This window comes from Siniperca chuatsi, linkage group LG23 (genome assembly GCF_020085105.1).
Source record: "Siniperca chuatsi isolate FFG_IHB_CAS linkage group LG23, ASM2008510v1, whole genome shotgun sequence".
Classification (NCBI taxonomy): Eukaryota; Metazoa; Chordata; class Actinopteri; order Centrarchiformes; family Sinipercidae; genus Siniperca; species Siniperca chuatsi.
Genome location: NC_058064.1, coordinates 13,927,127 through 13,948,363, shown reverse-complemented (window position 1 = coordinate 13,948,363; position 21,237 = coordinate 13,927,127). Strand labels below are relative to the sequence as shown.

The window sequence follows — 21,237 nt, the reverse complement described above, 5'->3', positions numbered from 1 at the left end:
GTTGGAAATTTGCAACAGGCTCTAAATGAATATTTCCACCATATTTTGGAAGGGGCAATGCTGCATGGCAGTGCCAGCAGCCACCAACTGTCTCCTCTTTGAAAATGTCCTGGAAAAGAAGGCCCTTAGTGGCGTCCCCCCCCCCCCAAAGAAGAACAGGAGCAAAGAGGGAATACTCATCTATGTTATTTCCCAGCCCGAAAACATCAAACCTCCTCTGTGACTCATACCACACATGGTGAGTGCACCCAGAGGCGTGTGTGTGTTAGTGTGTGTCACTGATTTGTTCATCACCAGTGACTATTCCTGTTTGAAGATAATTCAACATGCTTCCACTGCACCTGACTCGTTCTGCCACTGCATCGAAATCAATTTTCCCTCAGTCCCCACTGTAGATCCCTCTCCAAACTTCAGATCCTCTGCTGCCAGACTGCTCAGCTGTCCATCATGTGGCACCCTTAAGCATCCCAGACAGTAATTGGATGTGTGCTGCACACAGGCAGTCCCCTTCATTTATATAAGGCTGTGAATATCTAAACAGACGATAAGGGGATGATGTGTGATACAGTTACATGTCTGCATTACCATAATTACTGCTATAGGTGGAATTTTCAAGTACATGTTGTTAGATCACTATAAATAGGAACACCTGTCTCTGTAGAAAGATGAGTCATGGGAAGGGAAGAGAAGGAAAGGAGTGAAAACTTGCTTACCCCACTTTCTCCGGTCGTCAGCTAAGGTGACCATGATCAGATGTAGGAATAGGGGGAAAACTCAATCCAGCAGCTCACATTAAATTAGAAAAATAGCACAGAAAGTGAATCATGCTCTACATCAGCTTTGGTTATTGGCCCAGCCCGTCCTCTCAAGCTGTCAGGTGGTGCTCAGGTCCAAAAGAACTTGGGTGGCACTTTCATCTGGGATGTGGTTGAGTCGAATGCAGCGACGTAAGTAGTTTTATGCCCACGCTTACATGCATCAAATGTTCCATTTGTTTCACACATCTGTTGTTTATGCTTCATACGAGAGCCAGTGCTTGAGCGGGACATCAATTGGCAAGCCCACCAAATTCCATTTACAGCATGCTACAACATTGTCCTTGAAACCAAAATACTTCCTGTCTCTGTTTGACTTAATGTTCAAACACACCCTTTTGACAATAACACTTCTAGTGCCACTTTTTCAGTGGAAGATATAATTATTTATTGCCCACAAAACAGTCACTTCATTATTTTGACATTAGTTATGAAGCTGACAAAGATTTTAGGACCGTTAAAATCAATCCATCATGAAATATTTACCACCGCCTAATTATTTGAAGCTTGGCAGCCATTTTCAAAAGCACCTCGGTGGACGAGCCAATTTCCAAATGAAAAAATTTGTGTGAAGTTAGCCATGGCCCCTATTAATATTCCCTTATGCAAATGCAAGATGATCTTCCCACACATTTAACGGTCTGGCCTTTCTGCAATTCACTGACTCACAGCCCAAAAGGAAGTGTCTTTATTGATGGCTGAACCCAAATTCAAGAACAACTTCTTCTGAATCCTTTACAGTATAGAAGAGAGCTGAGGCATGGATGAATGTGGTGGAAACACAAACAATAATTAAAGGTTGTATTGCTGAATGTTAAAGAGAGTCTAATTTAACTGTAAAGAAGGATTTCAAAGCTCAATCTCAGTTTAAAATTGTTCTTTTGAAGTGACATATTCCTTTGATAGAGTGCATTACATTAACTGCAGAGGGAAAAGTGCTATTTCTCCATTCTTAATGTTCTTTTTTGCTTTTGTTGTTTCTGACGTGTGAGTGACAGGTAGAAATTTGAGTTGGTGCTCCAAAACCTCAAAAAAAAAAAAAAAAAAAAAAAAAAGATCCATTGACCAAATAGAAAAAAAACAGTGGTACAATTGTTGAGTTCGACTGAAATGATTGGTTTTCAAGTGAACTATGAAACACTTATCAGAGTCAATGGCAACACTTTTTCACAAATTACTTTGCCTTGGGCACTCAAATGTATAGTTTTGAGTTAACATTGATATCAAAAATCATTCAATTGTAATCAAAGAGCACTTGAAATCAAAATAAGAGCACCTGTTAACTTTTATCTTTAATTCCAGCTTACTTCTATAGAGACATTTGATAGAAGGGCATCAACCAAGAAGGCATCTTAGAAAATGTATGAAAAAGAAAAGTAGGACATCTACAGTTCCATAACGACTGAGCAAACTACATTTGCTGATGAAGAATGGCGCATAGGGTTAGGTCAGGCAGAGCTCTGAAGCTGCGCTTGCATTACATTTCATTCATGCTTCACAATCACTGGCTCATTCAGAGCTGTGTGGCTACCAGCTGACCTGTCATGTCCAGTCATATTCATGGAGGTGTACAGCACTGCCAGTATTACCTGAAACTTCTCACAATTACTCACCTAAGATGCTCATGCTATCACCATTTGGGTCCGCAGCTCCTCCACCACCCCAACCTTCTTATGTGCTGTATTTTTGGTATTGTTGATTTAACATACATGAAAATGATTAAGGGGGATTAATTCTGCACACAGAATCCTTGTTGCTTCTTGAAATCTTTGAAAGCTTCCTCAAAGAGCAGAACCTTTGAATGTATAACCATTTGCTATACTTCCTTGATGTAGGCTTCTCTGACTGAAAAGCATTTGATCAAAAACAATTGAATAAGTGGACCTTGAATTGAGAAATTCTTGTCTTGTTAATATTTGGTCACAGGAATTATACCAAAAGTAGAGTAGTAGAATTAGTCTTAAAGTTACAATGTTTAACATTTCTTTTTGATGCAGGAAGTGCATCATAACAGTCCCCCCCCCCCAGAGGGGTAGGTTCAAGCCCTCAATGAGCGGACTACCTTGAGACAGCATCTAGCCTGAGACTGAAGAAACTGCCATTCACAAGGCTACTAAAGGCATCAAAGAAGCAGATGGCAAGCACAGGCAATCTGCCATAAAAAAAGCAGTACTGATGCTCACCCATATTTTTGAGCTTGTCTTGTCCGTACGTTTGACTGCTCATTTATTTCTTAATGGATTTGGCCATTTCATTTCCAGTTGCTATGTTTATTTCCAATGCCAAACCCTACACTTACCATTTCATAAGTCATATAATATGCACGATCTTCTCTGCTCAACCACACTTACATTCAAGTGACTAGTTACCATTAAGACAAAAGGTGAGCTAAAAGAGGTTACAAGGCTAAAGGACACATTTATAAGGACACAAGGGCTTCAATGATTAAACTTGTGACCTTTTAGTTGTAGGATGGACTCCCTAACCATGATCTATCTTAAGAAGTATTTCAGGTTAGTGATATTAGTAATGCCACATACTATAGGCAAGCAACAATATCTGAAATCCTACACCAAAACTAAATCTTAAACCTGAACTCAATTCTTAACCCATAATACTCACTTTGGAGGACTTCATGCAAATCACTGTGCTTGTGAGGACATTTGATCATCTTAAATATAGAAATTCTAGAAACAGCCTACAAACAGACACAGACAGATGTCTCAGCTGTGGCCATATATTGTTAAATTTTAGCCAGACTAGCAGCATTCCTCTTTGGATGGCAATGGCAGTATGTCATTTGTTCAGCCAGTCCACCACTTCGGTCCAGACTGAAATATCTCAACAACTACTGGATGGATTGCCACAAAATTTGGTACAGCTATCCATGGTGCCCAGGGGAGGGATCTTAAAGACCGCTATGCCAAAGTACAGCCTCACAGAGCCTTTAGCATGGCTGTAGACTCTTAGTCTTGTTTTGTCTTTTCATTTTTATGTTTGTTGCTCTGTTGAATGCACTAAATCAAAGTGGCTTGCAAATAACAAAAGGGAGGTACACCCCCTTTACACACATGCACACACAAATCCCCAAAATGCTGATTGGAACAATGACACTGGCAATGACTTGAAAACATAACACAAATCCGATGGTAAGCACCCAAAGTTGCATGCAGACAGGAACACAGAGAAAAACACATGCCTCTTTTGTCTATCCTCCTCTGCCAAGAGTCTCCTGAGAACCTCTGAGGTCTTGTTCCCGTGACGACAGGATTTGGCAGCCAGCTCCGGTGTCACGCCTGTGATACAATGCCGGGGGTCGTTTGCCAGCCAATAGTGGCTCGGTTCTACATTGTTCCATACTTTGTGATGTCTCGCTCCATAGCTCAGGGAGGGGAGAAAGGTATCCCTGGCAACTGGACAGATGCTGTGCAGGAGACATTACTGTTCTGCTTCTCAGACCTACCCACAGCACACACACACACGTATATCCTACTATTTGTGATGTTCACCATTCACTTTAGCCCTGGGGAGGACCAGTGGACCAAGGAGGCTTCTGTTTCATGCACTGTTAAGTTGGTTAGGGGCTCTCTATAGCTGACTCCTGCCAGTCCTGCCCAGAGTCCATGAGTGGATAACCCCGCTGGTCCATGGAGATCCCATAGCTTCCCATGGGAACGTGATGGAAAATGATGTCCAAGCTTACTGATGCATTATCACTGAAGAAAGCTGGCTTATCAGTCTCAATGCAGATTCACTGTGATTGCGTATAAGCATGTTTTGGAAAAGAAAAAAGAGGCAGTCATGTTAATTCTCTGCAGCACTCTTTGTATTTGACATACCTCTGTGGGAACCGAGTTCATGGAGCAGAAAAACAAACAAGTAGTGAAGGTTTTTTGCATTCTGAACACTTTTGTGTTACCATGCTGCCAGCTCGCTTCATAGCCCCAGAGAGCGAAAAGGGTTTTGGAAATGAACAGGTCCAGATTGAGATTTCCATTATCTCATGCTTGATCACCTCTCAAATTGCAATATTTTGCCAAGACAAATCTGTTCCTTCATGCTTTGCGAGTTTTAGGTTGGATTGTTTCATTCTGTGCCTAACTGAAAAAGTCATTTTATGGGTTGTTTTAGTAAATCATGTTATTCAGAAATGAGCCATTACTTACACTAATATGACACAAAGCTCATTCTGACCAAAGGCCCCATATTTCCCAGCCTCACTGAAGCAAGTCATATTAACATGATAAAGACTTCTTCATCTACCAGATCTACATATATCTACAGTCCCCTTCAAGCCTTTTATCAGTTAGAATGTAATATTGTGCTGCTGTGCCCCTTCCTCTATGCAATGTTCCTCAGATCCAAGACACTACTGGCAGGGCATGATCATCTCATTATACCAAATACTGAATTTTTAATGGGTCATTACGGTCGGCCATTTTCCGGCAGCGGTTCTGTCAGTGCAAACAGGTGGAATATGGTTTTGTCAGGTCACCGTCTGCACAGGCAAAATCTCTACTGATCCCCTATCTATATCCTGTCTGCCGAATGAAAAAAAACGACAGGGAATAAAAGCCCGCCACTGCCATATCAGAGCCAGATCTTGACCCCTAATGTCCTTGCAGAGTGGCTGCGAGACGAACGGTACCTTTCAAAAGCCATCAATTTATTTCAGGGTGAGGCTAAAGCTAATTTCAACAGCCCTCAAAGGATTTGCTGATATAATAGATTAGGCAGAGCAGCATTATAACCCCACTGTGCTCCTATATGCCATTAGACTCGTTTGTACTGCATTACTGATTCAATCTTATTTAAATATACTCTGGTAATTAGGCCCTACAGTAATTATGGGGAATGATTGTATTAATGCAAACTTGAAAATTGAGAACAGACAAATGCAGGCTTATTAATTGACTTCCAAATTCACCTCATATTTATTCATGTTTCTTCATGGTGGTTCACTGTACATCACGGAGACAAGCACAAGCGTTCCAGACCGAGCGCCAAGAGCAAGAGACCATTAAGTCTTAAGAGAGTCTTGCAGTAGATGTCGGTAAAGAAAGAGAGAGAGATGGGGGTGTAAGAGAAAGAGAGAATGTAGAGTCCGATCAATATTCAAACTGCAAAATGAATTTGACTGGAGCGAGAACTTCTCATCAAATGGGAAAAGAAATTGGATATGAAAGATGACCTGCCATAAAATCCGATATCCCACAATGCCATCTGTCAGACAGCGGCTGGGGAATAATGACAACGGCTAATGAAAGTTGAGCCCTGGTTCGGCAGTGGTTTAAATCAGCTCCTTGCTGCGGCCGCCTCGCTGTGCTGACTCAGAGCCCTGTCTATCTATCCAACCCAGCTGGGTGCCACAGAACAAAAGAGTGGGAAACCCTCAACATTATCCCAAACTGTTTCAAACAGGGACAGAAAGGGATCTGATAGTTTTTGATATTACTGATAGTTCTGGAGGAGGTCTGTACTCTCCTCAGACTTACACTGATGTCAGAGGTCAGGATCAGTTACAGGACAGCACTAGTGGAGCTGGTGGAAATGAAGAACTCTTCAGCAGGGCAGAAGCTTTCTGTCATGTATGCTTAAACTTTGGCCTCTCTCTGCCACCTGTTGCCCAAAAAGTACTTGATGTGCCAGGTTTTTTTTTTTGTTGTTGTTGTTGTTTTTTTGTTGTTTTTTAAGTGTGCAGTATTTAACGTTTGGAGCACATTAAATAAATAAGTCTGATACTTTAATTTCTTATTTTCAACAAATCCCATCAAAAGACCAAATCCAACAATGAACTGAACCTACTAACAAAGTATTGCTTCTGCAACCAAAGCCATATATATCTTATTCCTCTGTATTATAGAGCTCCATATTAAAAATATGTCAGTGAGTCTCACTGTTGCACAGTTGTTTAAGGAAACTATTGAGCCTTTTTTAAAAATTTAACTACACATTGGTGACACATTTTTAAAGGTTTACATCTTTAATATTAACAAATAGGTAAAGTATTGAGAGATGGACATATTGTTGGTTTTGGTCTTTTTGTTTCCCATAAACCTTATTGCTTCCTGTTTCAAAGAGGATGTTGCCTCTTCTCTATGACTCTGAAACACTTGCATTTGCAAGAACAATATAAGCCATTAAATCCCGTGACAAAACAAAAAAATGCATAAATGTGAATAATTAAAGTTGTAGCTGTCGTGTTGCCAAGCAGGGAACTAGACAGAGGAAGCAGAACGATGACTTGAGTGGTTTATTTAGGAGCTTACTGGCAGACACAGGAAGGTAGACCGGTAGACAGGCAGGCAGGTAGACAAGCAGCAAACAGGTAACATAAATCCATAAGGGAGCAAGCAGAAAATCCAAGGTGCACAGTAAATATCCAAAGAAACACTGGCGAAGAGCTGGAAACTTTGACACACAACTGACAAAGACGAACTGACACTGAACAAAGGAAAAGACCCGGACTAAATACACTTAGGTAGGGGAGACAACGAGACACAGGCGGGGCCAACAATCCAAACTGGAGGGAAAGCAAACAAAGACAGGAAGTAAAACCACAAGACACATGAGGAGAGGATAACACTACAAAATAAAACAGGAAACCGGACAAAACCCCAAACTATGACAGTAGTAGTAGTAGTAATGGAAATTGGAAAAGAAGTGTCATATTTGTAAACAACAATATTTCCATTTTTAGATTTTTTTTTCTTTGAAACATGACCTGGCATTGCACAATGTAAAAGGCAAAGAAGCGTAGAAGATGGTAAGGTTGCTAGTCTCTACACATGTGATAATTACATGGCTGTGTCAAAGTAAATTGTTTGGAATTCATTTCTCTCGCAGTTTTGATGTCTAGCATTTGAACAAAGTACAGCTATCTCTGTCATGTATTTTTCATGTCAGATCCTTTTTAAACTGGATCTTTTCTTCTCTTCAGATCATTGGTCTCAACACACACAAGAAACGCATCCAGGAAAACAAAGGGGCAATTATTAAGACATTGGACTGACTTGGAGTTTTTTCTCCTCTTTGTCCCTCTACTCTATCTTCATCATTTGTTCTAGCCTTCAAATGTGTGTGTTTCATGGCACAAAACAATACACAGAATGTGATTAATGTCCATTTCTTAGTGATTTAAAGTAAGAAGTGCCTCCATAAGACCAACATGAAATTCAAAAAGGTCAAGCTGTCATGTGCTCCGTGTTTCTCCTGGTCCCTTTTTGCAGAGCAACATGAGATATAAGTAGCAACACTGACTAACACCTAACCCGTTCATTCTTGAAATGATCTGCCCATAAATGTTTTTTATTAGTGAAGTGTTGGCCTTTATCTAGTGTGTTTTCGAGCATCGTGGATGATAGGACACTCAGAGCCTTGGGGCCTTAAACTGCAACTCAAGTGTGTGTCTTTTCAAAGCAACATATGTAAAGTTAATGGCCTCTTAAATAAACTGTCAATCGTGCCACCGCCTGGCTTGTTTTTCCCCCACCCGAATGCGCAAATCTTAAAAGTTTTTTCCAGCCATGAAATATATTACTCCACGCTGGGAAAGCTTCTCTCGCTTCCCCTCTCTTCCTCTGCCCACCCTCCTCTACTTCATCCTCTGTCAAACAGCAGATTTAAAAATTGATACCATTTGATCCTGTGGATCTCCATTTAAATCTACACCTACAACCCGCAGATGGAAGCGGGGAGGGGCAGTTGTGACCTGGAAATCACAAGAAGCAATGGTGTAGATTGCAAGGGTGCAAGGTGACTAATGTCAAGAGAAGAATGTCTTATACTGTCTCATTCAAATATACACTCTGCTGTCAGGCTAAATCATAGCGCACTGTTTTCTCTGGGCCAGAAGGGGAATTAGCAATATTGAATCTGCAGCCGAATATTGAACAGCTCATAGGGTTTCTCTTGTCTGACCTAATGCCAACTTTGGAATGGCAATTAAAGCCAGCACAAAAAAGCACAGAAAAGGAAAAAGAGGGAATAGGTTTCAGCTTCTCCATTAGGAGTATGAGGAGTGTATGGAAGATTTATTGCAAGAACGTGTATGAAGTTCTCTAACACCAAATAAAACATGGTGATACAACACTGTCTGTTGGTCTCTGTTGCTGAATTTCAAAGGGAAGAATACCTCCAGTGCTGCGCTCAATGCCCTGACATACTATTTATTCTGTCAGGGCCAATGAATATCCTGAATACAGCTTTGAGGTGTCTGGAGGGTAGCCGGATTGCTTCTTCTTTGTCTTGGTCTCATCAGTTAAAGATATTTAGACCTGGCCTGCCCCCTTTTTTGCCTGTGAGTATCTAAAAGCAGTTTCCTTGTTAAATATTCATGCTGCCCTTCTCTTTCAGGCAGGCTAAGATTTTTTTGAAGTGCATAAGTGCTGTATTGGTGTTTCGATGGCGGAGTGTAAATGGAGCATGAGGACTTTGGCAGCCCAGGATTCAGATGATAACAGCCGTGTCCGTTACATGAAGGAAGAACACCGATGCGCACATCTGACAACAGCAATGAGACGTCTAATTTTGTTTGTGTGGAGGAGAGCATGAGAAACAAAGAGAGGGAGGCGAAGAGGGATAGGAGGAGGGAAAACGAGGAGGTGTGAGAGACTCTTGAGAGACCAGCCCTCAATAGAAGAGTTATATAAAACAGAAGTACGGAATCTAATTCATTTTGTGAGTTCCCCTTTTGTGTCCTTGCACTAACCCACCCAGCAGCTCCTTACTTGAAAGCCAGAACTTGCATGTCCTTGAGAATAACCTGCTTGTAATGAGTGCTATGTAATCTGCTGTAGGACTTACTTTTAATTGACAAAAGAACCATCAAAGGCAACTTCATAGCTGGGACTAAGTGTAAATCATGTTTTAATTAAGGAGGATATAAGGATTCCTTTCTTCCCTCAGCGAGAAAGACTTTCCCAATGGACTGCCTTCATATTCCTCAGTAACGTTACTCCAAATAGCTTAACTAGATGCTAATTGGAGGCTGTGCTACCCAAGACGAGGCTACATTCTTTTTTAATCAATCTTTTAGGCAAAAGGGCTATGGTGGTGCTTTTTTTCTTTTAAAGGAGCCAAGTCGACTGCCCCTAAACAACACTTCTTTTTAGGCAAGGGATTTTGCAAACGTGACAGAACAAGAAAGGTATAGAGTATAGTGTCAGCAAATTGTTTGTGGCTCTGCCCTTTGATTCTTCTCTCAGAACTTTCATTTGAATAACAGCTCAATTCAATTTGCTGTGCAATGTGAATGAAATGTAAGGACTGACTAACCGTGAAATGCAGTTAACATTGCAGCATGTTGGATCACCACGTTGGATTACACTTTTCTCAGGATAAAGACAAAGAGCTCCTGAAAGCAATCTAGACATGCCAATGACATAATAAACATTGATCAGGAACCTTCCCAAAGTCTCAACACAAAAAATAAATCCTGTTATTTTTTTCTGACAAAAGGAGAAGGTAAAACATCTTAAAAGTACTTATTGATTTTTGTTGAGCAATCACAGCTCACAGTCAGAACTATGATTCACAGATAACCTTGAGGTATGAATGGACTTAACAAATCATCACCCACAGAAGTCATTTTCAGTATACGTCGAGCCATTAACATGTCATTTATGTATATTGGGGCGTGGGGCGCAATAGGCCATCAGAGGGCCAGGTGGAGGAATTAAACTCACAAATCACTTAGGGTCTGCCATTTCTACTGGCAACACGTTAGCAATAAACACAAACTCATTATTGCAGTGCACTCCTTGGCCTATAAATGTCTCGAAAGCTGAGACAGGTAATAGTGATGAGTAAAGCCTTACATCACTGTTTGGTCTGATAGGCCAGAAGGGAACCCACCTGGCATCTGTGTGTATTCCACTGAAATGGCTGAAATGGCAGCTGCAATGGCCTGCGAGTTATTGGATTAGGGCTCCCTGCGGACCAGTCATGCTGCTAGAGAGAAAGAGGAGAGAGAGAGAGGAATGTGCTGTTGATGTGAACCACCAATAACAAATCATATTTGTTAGAGGAATTGTTCGACATTTTGGGAAATGCACATATTCACTTGATGAGAGCTAGATGAGCAGATCGATACTACTCTCATTTCTGTGTATTTAATATGAAGCTGGAGCCGGGGGATGATTAGCTTAGCATAAAGACTGGAAACAGCTAGCTTGGCTCTGTCCAAAGGTAACAAAATCCGCCTACAAGCACCTCTAAATCTCTTAACACGTTATATCTGGTTTGTTTAATCCGTACAAAAACCAAAGTGTAAAAACGACAATTTGTGGTTTTATAGGATGTTGGGCTTTTTCTTGACCGGGAGCAGTGACTTGCTGGAGTGTATTTGTCACCATGAGGTTGTTCGGTCAAGAAATAGTCCAGCACATAACCCACCATAAAACCTTAAAGTTTTTATACTTTTTGCATAGCTTGTGCATGTTTAGGTTTAGAGGTTAGGAGATGGATTTTGTTGCCTTTCGACAGAGGCAGGCTAGCTGTTTCCTCATTTCCACCCCATACCTTTGGTGACAGCAAGAGTTCAGGAAGTCACTGCTCCTGGTCAAGAAAGAGTCCAGCTAACAACACCACAACTTGTCATTGTTACACTTCAGTTTTTGTATAGATTAAACAAGATATGACGTGTTAATTGCTGAGCCTTAGAGGTGCCGTAGGCAGATCTTGTTTTCATTTGACAGAGCCAGGCTAGCTGTTTCACCCTACTTCCAGTCTTTTTGCTAAGCTCAGAGCTGCTAGCTCCAGCTTCTATTGAACTCACAGACATGAGTGGTATCGATCTGCTCATCTAAACCACAGCAAGAAAGCATTAAAGCGTATTTCCCAAAATGTCAAACTATTCGTCTAATTTATGACAGTAAGTGACAATTTGTGGAGATAAAAAGTTATTCCGCCCCCCCCACATGTAGCTGCAAACACAAAGTGTCCCATCAATTGGCAAACAATTTCATCTAGCCAGGCCTTTAACCTTGAAAGCTGGCATCAAATGCAAAGACAAGTTTTATGATTCAAGGCTGGAGGAAAACAGTGAGTCACTGTTAATTTACATCTGAAGCAGCATGCCCTCTGGTAATATCTAGGCAAATGACTAGCCCTAATTCTTGACTCTTACCATTTAGCAAGTCAACTGAGAGACCATACATACACAGATATAAACTGTACCTGAGCTTACACACACAAGACCTAGGCCTAAATGTACTCCCACTGACTTGAAGCACACTCGCCACATCAGAACAACACTCACAGTTCACAAGCCCACCCATGCACACATCACACGCAGTCGCTAATGAATGGCAACGCTAATTAGCCTTCTTTCTTTCTTCTGCCTCCCACTCCCTTAACACAGGATCACAGAGTGTGGGTCGGTCGTTCTCAGTGTAGAGGGCAGACTATTCACTAGAGAGCCCTTTACTGCCGAAATCACCAAGATGCCGGTGAGCAGCTTGTCTGATTAGCACTGATTACTCTCTAATTGGAGTTCTCCAAAACACGATGACCTCTGCTTTGTTTACTGATGGGATTAATCACATTCTGGCAGAATGAGAAATCCCAACTGAAGTCATTCCTTCCTCATTATTTGGAGGCTGCATAGCCCAGCCCCCTGCCCCCCACCACACTGCCTCATTTCTTGTTGGATGCTGAGTGGTCGGCAAATATTTCAAATACTGTGCGTTTTCTGCGCGAGTGGTGAGACCAAGGATGAACCTCGGTGCCATCACTGTCCACCTTCTTGATTTTCAGGTTTGACCCCACAGTTGGTCTGCCTCTGCTAATTCTGAGTGGAAGATGATGGCTTTGGTTTCCCATTTGTGTTCCTGTGAAGGTGTAGTGGGTCTATTAAGGCAATTACACGTAATAAGGCAGTTAATGCTGGTGTCAATGATTTTTATGCATGTATTGTGTTAAATATTGCCTATTATATTATATAGTATGGTAACTGCAACACCATTTTTTAAAGTTATGAAATTTTATTTCATTACACAAACATGACTGGCCCTCAGATGCTTCTGTGGTTTGGGTCCTGCCAAGCTATAATTTTGATAGAACTTGTAAATTACTTGACCTTGTAATTAACCAATTTTAAATCAACATTTCTTGTAAAATAGTTAATATCTTGGTGAGTAATAAGCAGCATAATGAATTAAAAGCCAGTAATTATTGCAAAATTGGGCCTTTTTAAGGTGGTCAAGACCCTCCACTTCACACCAGGGTCTGTCTGGGCTTGTTCGGCTATGATGACAACTCACTTTACAAAACCAGTGATTTATTATCCACTACAAACATACAATTAAGGTGACTGTGGCTGTTTTCTTGAATGACTACTTTACTGATTTTCAACCTTATCTTAATGTTCTTGTTTATATACATCATTACACCTATCAATACACTTTGTATACCATAGGCAGGCTCTGTTCACCACCCGCACAGTCACAAGGTATGCAAGAAAAACTGCAGTTTTTCAGTTTTTTGCAGTCTCTCTGTTGTATCTGGTGAAAAGGATACATTTTTGGGATGAGTCTTTCTTGCTACCACTCTTCCCATGCTTGCATCATCAGGTGAAGGATTTGGGGATGAGCCTTTTACAACATTCACATAATGCAGTATTGATCAAAAAAGTTGAATTATAAGCATGTAAAGCTGTGACAGACATGCACATGTAAATGGGCAAATTGGTTGTTAAAGGTATCAGCAGTATAGCAGATGACAAAGAGCAGCACTGAGAGCGCAGACAGGGAATGACTAAGTGTTGAAACTAACAACCTAAGTTTGAGTGACCACTTCAGACAAGGAAGCTAACTGACATAACAAGTAGTCTCAGATGTGGAGTGAGGGATTCAGATACAGACCGCAAGAGAGAGAGAAAGAGAGAGAGAGAGACAATGACAGAGAGCAAAGACAGGAGCAGTTACATATGAAGACAGGAACAAAGACAGAAACACAGATGCATGTAGATAGATCTGGTGTGACGGGCAGAAAGCAGCCAGCAAGTGAAAGGACAGAACAGATGCTCAGGGACGGGCCTGAGCTCACAGCCATCACAACCACAGAGTGTGTTGTCAGTGCAGAGAGGTTGATGGCAACATCACAGATCCCACTTAAGAGCCTGCTCAGGAGCGTTGGCCGATCCATGGGGAGTCAGGCAGCCGGCACTGCCGTGTGGCTGGCACTGACAGGAAGTGACCAGGTTTCCAATGATCTCACTGACATCTGTCACCCTCTGATTTCGCTAGGCCATACCACTCAGTCTACACTCTAAAAAATGTCCATCCTACAGTTGTGAGTCATTAACTCACACATTATTGAATTAAGTATTGTACTTGGAACAGAGCCAGGCCAGCTGTTTCCCCCTACTTCCTGTCTTTATGCTAAGCTACGCTAATTGTCTCCTGGCTCCAGCTCAATACTTAACACAGAGACATGAGAGTGGTATCGATCCTCTCTACATCAGAGCGAATTTCCAAAAAGAGCCCTTGAAAATAAAGCATACAATAGAAGAAAAGACTTGAAAGTCTTGTTAAAATTGCCAGTAAGATCTCAGGGAGGCCAAACCTTTGGTCATTTATAACAGGCAAATCCCATCCACTCCAGAGGGAGTATGAGCTATTTCCCTCAGGCCGCCGTTTCAGGGCACCTGTTCGATGGGATTAAAGAACTCCATGTCTCTTTCAGTCTCTTTCATCCCAAGTGCTATTAGCCCTTTTTACACAGAGATCCTGCAATACTGCCATAAAGAAGACCCGTCATTACGCCGGCTTTGCTTTTTTACACTGAACCAAACAATGACAGCATAATGCTGCCCCAGTGTGCAATTTCAGATAGCATGCCAGCGTTACGGACGCAAAAAAGGCGTGACGTGTAACAACAGCTTCAGCATTTAGCGTGACGTAAAACATATGTGTCGGGCAGCGACACTGCTTTCTAAACAATAATAATGGCAAGTGAACTGAGTGTTGATGTGCTTTTGCTAGCCGTGCACATTTATGCCACCTGCAAACGCAAGCAAAGTTGCTGTGCATCGTATATTAACATGATGCGAACAATGGCAGATTCATGCAAGCAAAGTGTTTGTGCGATTGATTTGATGCTAACTAGTGCTAGCTGCTTTTTAAATCCCCCAGTGGTGGGTCGCACAACTAACACGTCATCAAAACGTCACACCCCTATCCTGTCCTTATGACCAGATTCGGCTCCGTTATTACCTCTGCTGCTGGCGTAACGGCAGAACAACAATTACAGCCCTCCCGCCTTGAACAGGCTGTATAAAAGGATCTATTGATATGCTTAATTGCAATTAGCACTCTGGCTGCATTCCTTGCACTACCCTGGCACATTTGCACTCTTGCATATATATACTTGGTATGAATTTCCATTTCCCTGCAATAGTTATGTGATTTATTGTTGATGTTTTTGTATAAGTTGTCCTTTTGTATTCTGTCATTATGTGAACCCTTGCTGCATAACAGATTTCCCCTAGTGCGACAATAAAGAAAGAACCTTTAACATATTAAGGCACTTCAGTTGTTTTAAGTAGTATTATTAGTCAGCACGAAATATATCAGTATCAACTAAAACACAGTGCCCATCTATTTGAGTTATTTCAGTAGCATCCAGTACATTAACACGGACAGATTTAAACATGTGAGAGCCTGAATGCCACAAGCAACTGATATAAAATGCATTATGGAGAGTTTAATGGAACCTGTTTTTCCTGCTTCTTAATCTGAGGACATTCTCCATTAGACTAATTGCAAAATAGGACATTTTAAAATGCCACAAAATAGTTAATGGTTATGGGTCTTTGCCACTAAAACTTAAGTTCCTGCCATGCGAAAAGCGTTGTCCTTTCTTGACACTCTTGTGTGCAACCCAAAACACTTTAGGTTCCATTAAGGGCTATGCTAAGCATAACCCCACAGATGCAACCCAGGAGAATGATGGTGAGCTCTAACATTTACTCATCTAGTTTTAACTTAGACAAAAAAAAAAAACAAACAAAAAAAAAACATAAACATGCAAGAATAAGGAGCTGTACTGTTTTTACAACACCTGATGTGTAAAAATCATTCTTCATCTCTCTCCCTGCTGTCTGGAATCCTGGGGCTGAAAAGATCTCCCATCAATAAAAGTGAGCCTGACAGTGTGTTGTCATTTGAACAATATCAAAGATGCATACGCTGAATGGTTAAAGAGAGAACGGCTCCCTCACATCACACAGGGCCCTGCTGAGAACACTTTTTAGCCCCTTGTAGCCTGAACCAAACTGCCTTATCTTGTGTAGAAAATGATAGAGCTGCTATTACCAACGGGGATACTAAAACATTTAACTGACAGCTTCCAATTACACACCTATTGATTACAGTAGATTTCTCTATCACCCTCTCGCCTCTCCTATACCTATCGTGTATCTTTCTTTACCCTTCTTCAGATGACAAGATAGTGAGGTTGAACTGGCCCAGAGATCAAAATTTAAAGTCCTGTTTTTGGAGAGTAAAAAAAAGAAATAAATTACACTTTGTGTGTGGACCAGAACAGCAGAGCAGAGTGTAGCACCCAAAGAGCCTGGCTGACAATAATTGCAGCAAAGAGTGGTAATGGCTCACAATTGCACTTGTACACTTTGTACCATATGATCAAAAGGGCTGTGAAGGCTGTAGACTTTTTACAGTAGCATTTAACAGCAGAATGGCACACACAGGCCTTTTTGTCGTTTTTTTAAGGTTGTAGAAACGCACAAGGTTGCATGTCAAAGTCTTTTTTTTTAAACAAGCTTTTCAGGTGGCTTTTCCTTTTTTTTCTTTTGTTGAAATAGCTTGATTCTCTCTAATTTTTCTCATCTCGAAAATTAGAAATGAAAGTAAAACAAGAGCAACAAAGAAATAATTATTCACTCTGGCCTGCTCTGTCTGAATGACCCTTATATTTTACTACAGCAAATATACCACAGCCGACTGGGCTCCCCCTGACAGAACTGTGCTTACAAGCGGAATGCAAACGACATAATTGGCTATGTAAAACTCTTGCTCTATTAGACCACGGGAGCATGGTGCCTGATAGCCTTCATCACCACTAAAGCTCTTCATTAATCTCCATCCACAAGGTCAAGGAGTTGCCCTGTACAAGACAAATGAATTAAAGCTCCTCCATCAAGAAGTGAACCTTGTGTGACCGAATGACAGGGGTGGCTCGCAGATTTGGTGGACTTTGTTATCTCAGTAAGCTGCAATGTACTTTCTTCTAGTTACAAAAGAGACCATTCTTTTGTTGGAAGAGTGGTGATCATGAAATCAGTGTTGCACGTGTCTCCCATGTCCTCATGTTACATGCAGAGGAGTTCATTTTTCTTGCTTGGAAGAACCCTAAAGCTTCAGACCCCTAGGAAAACTCAACTACTTCTTCCCAATGCAGTAAACAACAACTCCAGGCATTACCAGAGCTTTTATGTGCACAGCGTCTGACCCTGAAATAATTCCCCCTTTCACCAAACCGGGCTTCGACTCAGAGGTAAAGGTTAGCCTCCGAGCCAGCATTTAATGTAGAGGAAAAATACTGCACGCCTACACAAATAAATCAAAGAACATTTAGGAGTGGCCAGCACTCATTCATAACCCCCAGGAGCACACTGCACACACACTCACGCACTATCTCCCTCCTATGAGTATTGTAAGCAGCTAACACAGAGGCTGCATTGACCAAGCCAGAAAACTGTGCTTTTATTACTTTTCATATACTCGGAGGTCCCCTTCACTCCCTGGGTGTGCATGTGGAACTGCAGGTATGTGCCCTTTTCCCACCAGTTTTTAATTAAGGTTTGCAAATGGCAGATGAAATGAACACATTCCAATGGAGTCTTCTAGTTTATCAACAGGTCCAGGTCAGCTACAGGGCACTCACCCTTCTGGAAGACACTCACTTATTAAGGCCTGTAATCAAAAGTGCTTTGGCTGATGATAAGATGAGGTCATATTCATGAAATACGCCCCTTTAATAAATCCAATCCCATCTGCCTAAATAGATGTTTTTGAGCTATTACATCTTGTCCTCAGAGGACAAGGGGAATCGAAATCTTAATGGGCCTGGATCGCGACCGTCGTTGTCGGACGGTTTTAATGACTGACATTTTGCTGGAGAAATGACCAGAGAAAAATTGGTGAGACTTGACTGGAGAACAAGGCTGAGAAGCAAGTGGTCTGACCTCAATTACATGTGGGCCCCTTGAACGGTGGCTTTTCTCGAGTTTGTACCACACCTGCAGATATGCATTTGCATAGGTCCTTATTCACAAACACACACACACACACAGATCGTCAATCCACACACGCATGCTTGTGCACATGCATACACTTGCAAAATGAATATTATTACATTGAGGAATATCAGAGCAGCTTTGTGAGCTTTTGAGATTGAGGACAAAGTTATTTTCATGTTTTATGGCTCATTACATGAATTCATTACATACCAAAATACACTCTGTATCACTGAGTATGTTGAGTGCATTTCCTTCTTCATAAAACATCTGCAAAGCCATTTTTAATATTTAGTCAGAAATACTTTAAGTACGCATTGTTTTCATCCATGTTTACTAGCTAGCATGCTTGTGCATATGGTGTCTTCATGAGTGTGCACGATACAAACAAAATGTGGACCTACACATAAAAACATTGCTCCATAGAGATACTAGTGGTCAAAACCTCCACAGGGTACCTTTAAGGGCTAAACTTTATTAAAAAAAATCTATTTCTGATGAGTTCTTTTTAGTTGGCTGATTACAAAGACTTGAGTTGTGTTTTTAAAAAGGGAACAATTTTTGTGGCATTTTTCACTTGTAGAGCTTGAGAGGGGAGACAAAGTCTGTGTTTGTTAGAAGTTATATGTTAGAAGTTATGTTCTTGTCTAACAAATGTTTCACTGCAATGGTATTTTTAGTGTTTTATAAGTCCATGTGGGCTGAGCACTTGTATGTGCAGAACACAATAATTAACATATCCAACTAACTACTCAGCCAGTGAAATCAGTTGTGTAATGTCTTACATGAGTTTGGAGGAGCTTTGTCAAGTCTAAGAAAATAATCTCTGATGACGTCATCGGGATTAGTTTGGTTTGGGCCCGAAGACTACAGGTTTTCAACAGAAAGCTTGTGTTACAAAGCTTGAAGTTTGAAAGATGTGAGATCAGGCAGGCAGGGTCTAACAAAAAGTCTATCAAGATGCATAATGGGAAGTGTAGGATCCAGACTTTTTTGGAGCTTTGCCCTTATTAGGGACAAAAGTCAGGATATCTCGGCCTCTTTTTGACAATTCTCTTTCTAATCTGTCTCTCAAGTCATCCAACTTTGTCAAAATGATTTAACAGATGTGCCTGAATAATTAAAATAAAAAAGGGTGCAAACATAGCTGTAAAGGTGCCAGTGTATGTGGTAGGGGCCAGAGGGAGGAGATTTGTATGCTATACTGGCAGCCATTCCATCTTACATGCACTACATTCACTTGGGGTTCACACAAATACGAACATATACTTCATATTGTACTCTTTCATGCTCACACATATAAAAGGCAGGAGCAATAATAGAGGTGAAAAACTGGTCAAGGTCAGCTGGGAAACTTCTCTAACACATACACATGAATGGAAGGGTTGTGCTATTCTATTCACTAGTCAATATCGGCAAAATCACATCATACACTTACATATATGTTCACAAGCACACACATAAATAGCCCTGAAGCACTTACACACACTTTATCGTAATAATTCAAGCTCTGTGTAGCACATGCTGTATCAATGTGATGCCTCTCGAGCTTACTAAATGATCATTTGTTCTGGTAAAACTGCTAGTGCTGCATGTGAAGCTTGGCTTCCCATAGCTAAAAATAAAAAGATGTCTATACATGTGTGTGTGTTACTGCCCAGTGGTCGGGATAAGGATGCATGTTTGCCCCAAGCACTTATAAGACTAGTGGCTGTTCTATTACATGCACACATCAAAGAGGGAAACTGATGTGTTGCGGCATGGCACTGTATGCAAAACAACAAAGCAGTAGACCAGACATAAAAAAAAAAGTTGATATTAAAAACTCTGTAAATCCACTTCATTTTTCCCCTGATATAAACACTGTATGTACATGAGTCTTAATTTGTTTCCTCATATGACCTACTGCGATTTAATACAGCTTTTAAAAATATATTACTTGAGCTACAGAACAATAACTCACCTACACACTATTGGATTAAATAAATTCTACGCTAAACAAAAACATATTGAAAATTCATAATTTTAAATAAAATGACTGCAAAGTTGCTACATACTGACTCACAACTCAAACTGAATAATTATCTGCCCCTATCACCTTCTAAATTACGGCTCTGCCTCTTGGCCCGCTGGTACAGGAGATGCAAAGCTTGGCCGCACCAAGCACCACTTAACAGCTGCAGCCCAGGAAAGACATTTCAGATAACTTGAGCTCAGTGGGTGAAAGCTCCCGTAGAGCACCCGGCAACCCTGGTTTATTGTCCCAACAACCGGCGGTAATGTCACACCTCAATGTGTTACTTAGCCTTGACACCTCACACACTGGCTTGATGCCCTGCGGTGGATTAAGAACACCACTGGGCCTAGTTACCGTGCCCTGGCGAATGCCACTCACTAGCAAGGTGACTCAGTGCTTGCCATGCTGTAAATGGCCATGCTTCACATCAGATTGATAGTAGAGGTGCGTGTATGAATATGTGTGTCTGCTCCTGTCCTTACCTGTAACAGGCTCTCTCTCTCTCTCTCTCTCTCTCTCTCTCTGTTTAACTGGTTAATGGGATGCATGACATCAGCCTGAAGAAGAGAGCAGTGCCAAAAATAAGACTATTTTCATGGCTCGTCACAGCAATGAGAGCTTTGGTGAAGTCGAGCTCATGAGAAAATGAAAGTAAACATTGCTTTCTCAAGCACACAAAAGGTGCTATCTTTATTTGTGTGATGCACTAACAGGAACAGCAGTTAATTGAATTAGCATATCATGTTTAATTTGCATGTCATTTAAAAACACCCCACTGAACGTAACAAAAAAAATACAAGGCGAAATGTAGCTTTTATGAAGTGAAGCATGCCAGCACATATCCAACGCACCTTTGCAATCGTGGCGGTGTACTAAAGATGTCAGTGCTCTGCTCACTCTTTTGCTGCATGTTCACACTGGAAAAGTGACAAATGATGTATTCTGAAACCAGACAGAATGCAAACTAAATATGGTCGATTTTTGAGTGTGCTGTTAGATACGATTCTCCAGAAAGATCTTGGAAAACAAAAAATTCAAAAGTATTACATCTTAATGACATTTTGCTTTCTTTTTGCAAAGTTTAACTGGTAGTGATATTCCAAAGTCACAATTTGATGTATGTCTGACGTTGCACGTATTGTATC

At 41.1% G+C, this 21,237-nt stretch overlaps 1 protein-coding gene across 12 annotated transcripts in view; it reads right to left on the bottom strand.

The window, feature by feature from the left end:
- The window catches only part of cald1a (caldesmon 1a), a 341,833-nt gene that overhangs the window by 128,362 nt on the left and 192,234 nt on the right, over positions 1–21,237 (bottom strand). For 9 of the 12 annotated variants that reach the window (XR_006376780.1, XR_006376781.1, XM_044185605.1 and 6 more), the window contains exons 1-2: positions 12,558–12,653; positions 10,671–10,766 (exon numbers count right to left, since the gene is read on the bottom strand). The exons of 2 other annotated variants lie outside the window; for them this stretch is intronic. Coding sequence is in view for 8 of the 10 variants with exons in the window: in XM_044185605.1 (XP_044041540.1) it covers positions 10,671–10,766; positions 12,558–12,638 (177 nt within the window). In the remaining 2 variants the exon portion in view is untranslated. Of the gene's footprint in view, positions 1–10,670; positions 10,767–12,557; positions 12,654–20,574; positions 20,650–21,237 lie in introns of those variants that run through there. One more of the 12 variants, XM_044185607.1, reaches the window with a different exon arrangement.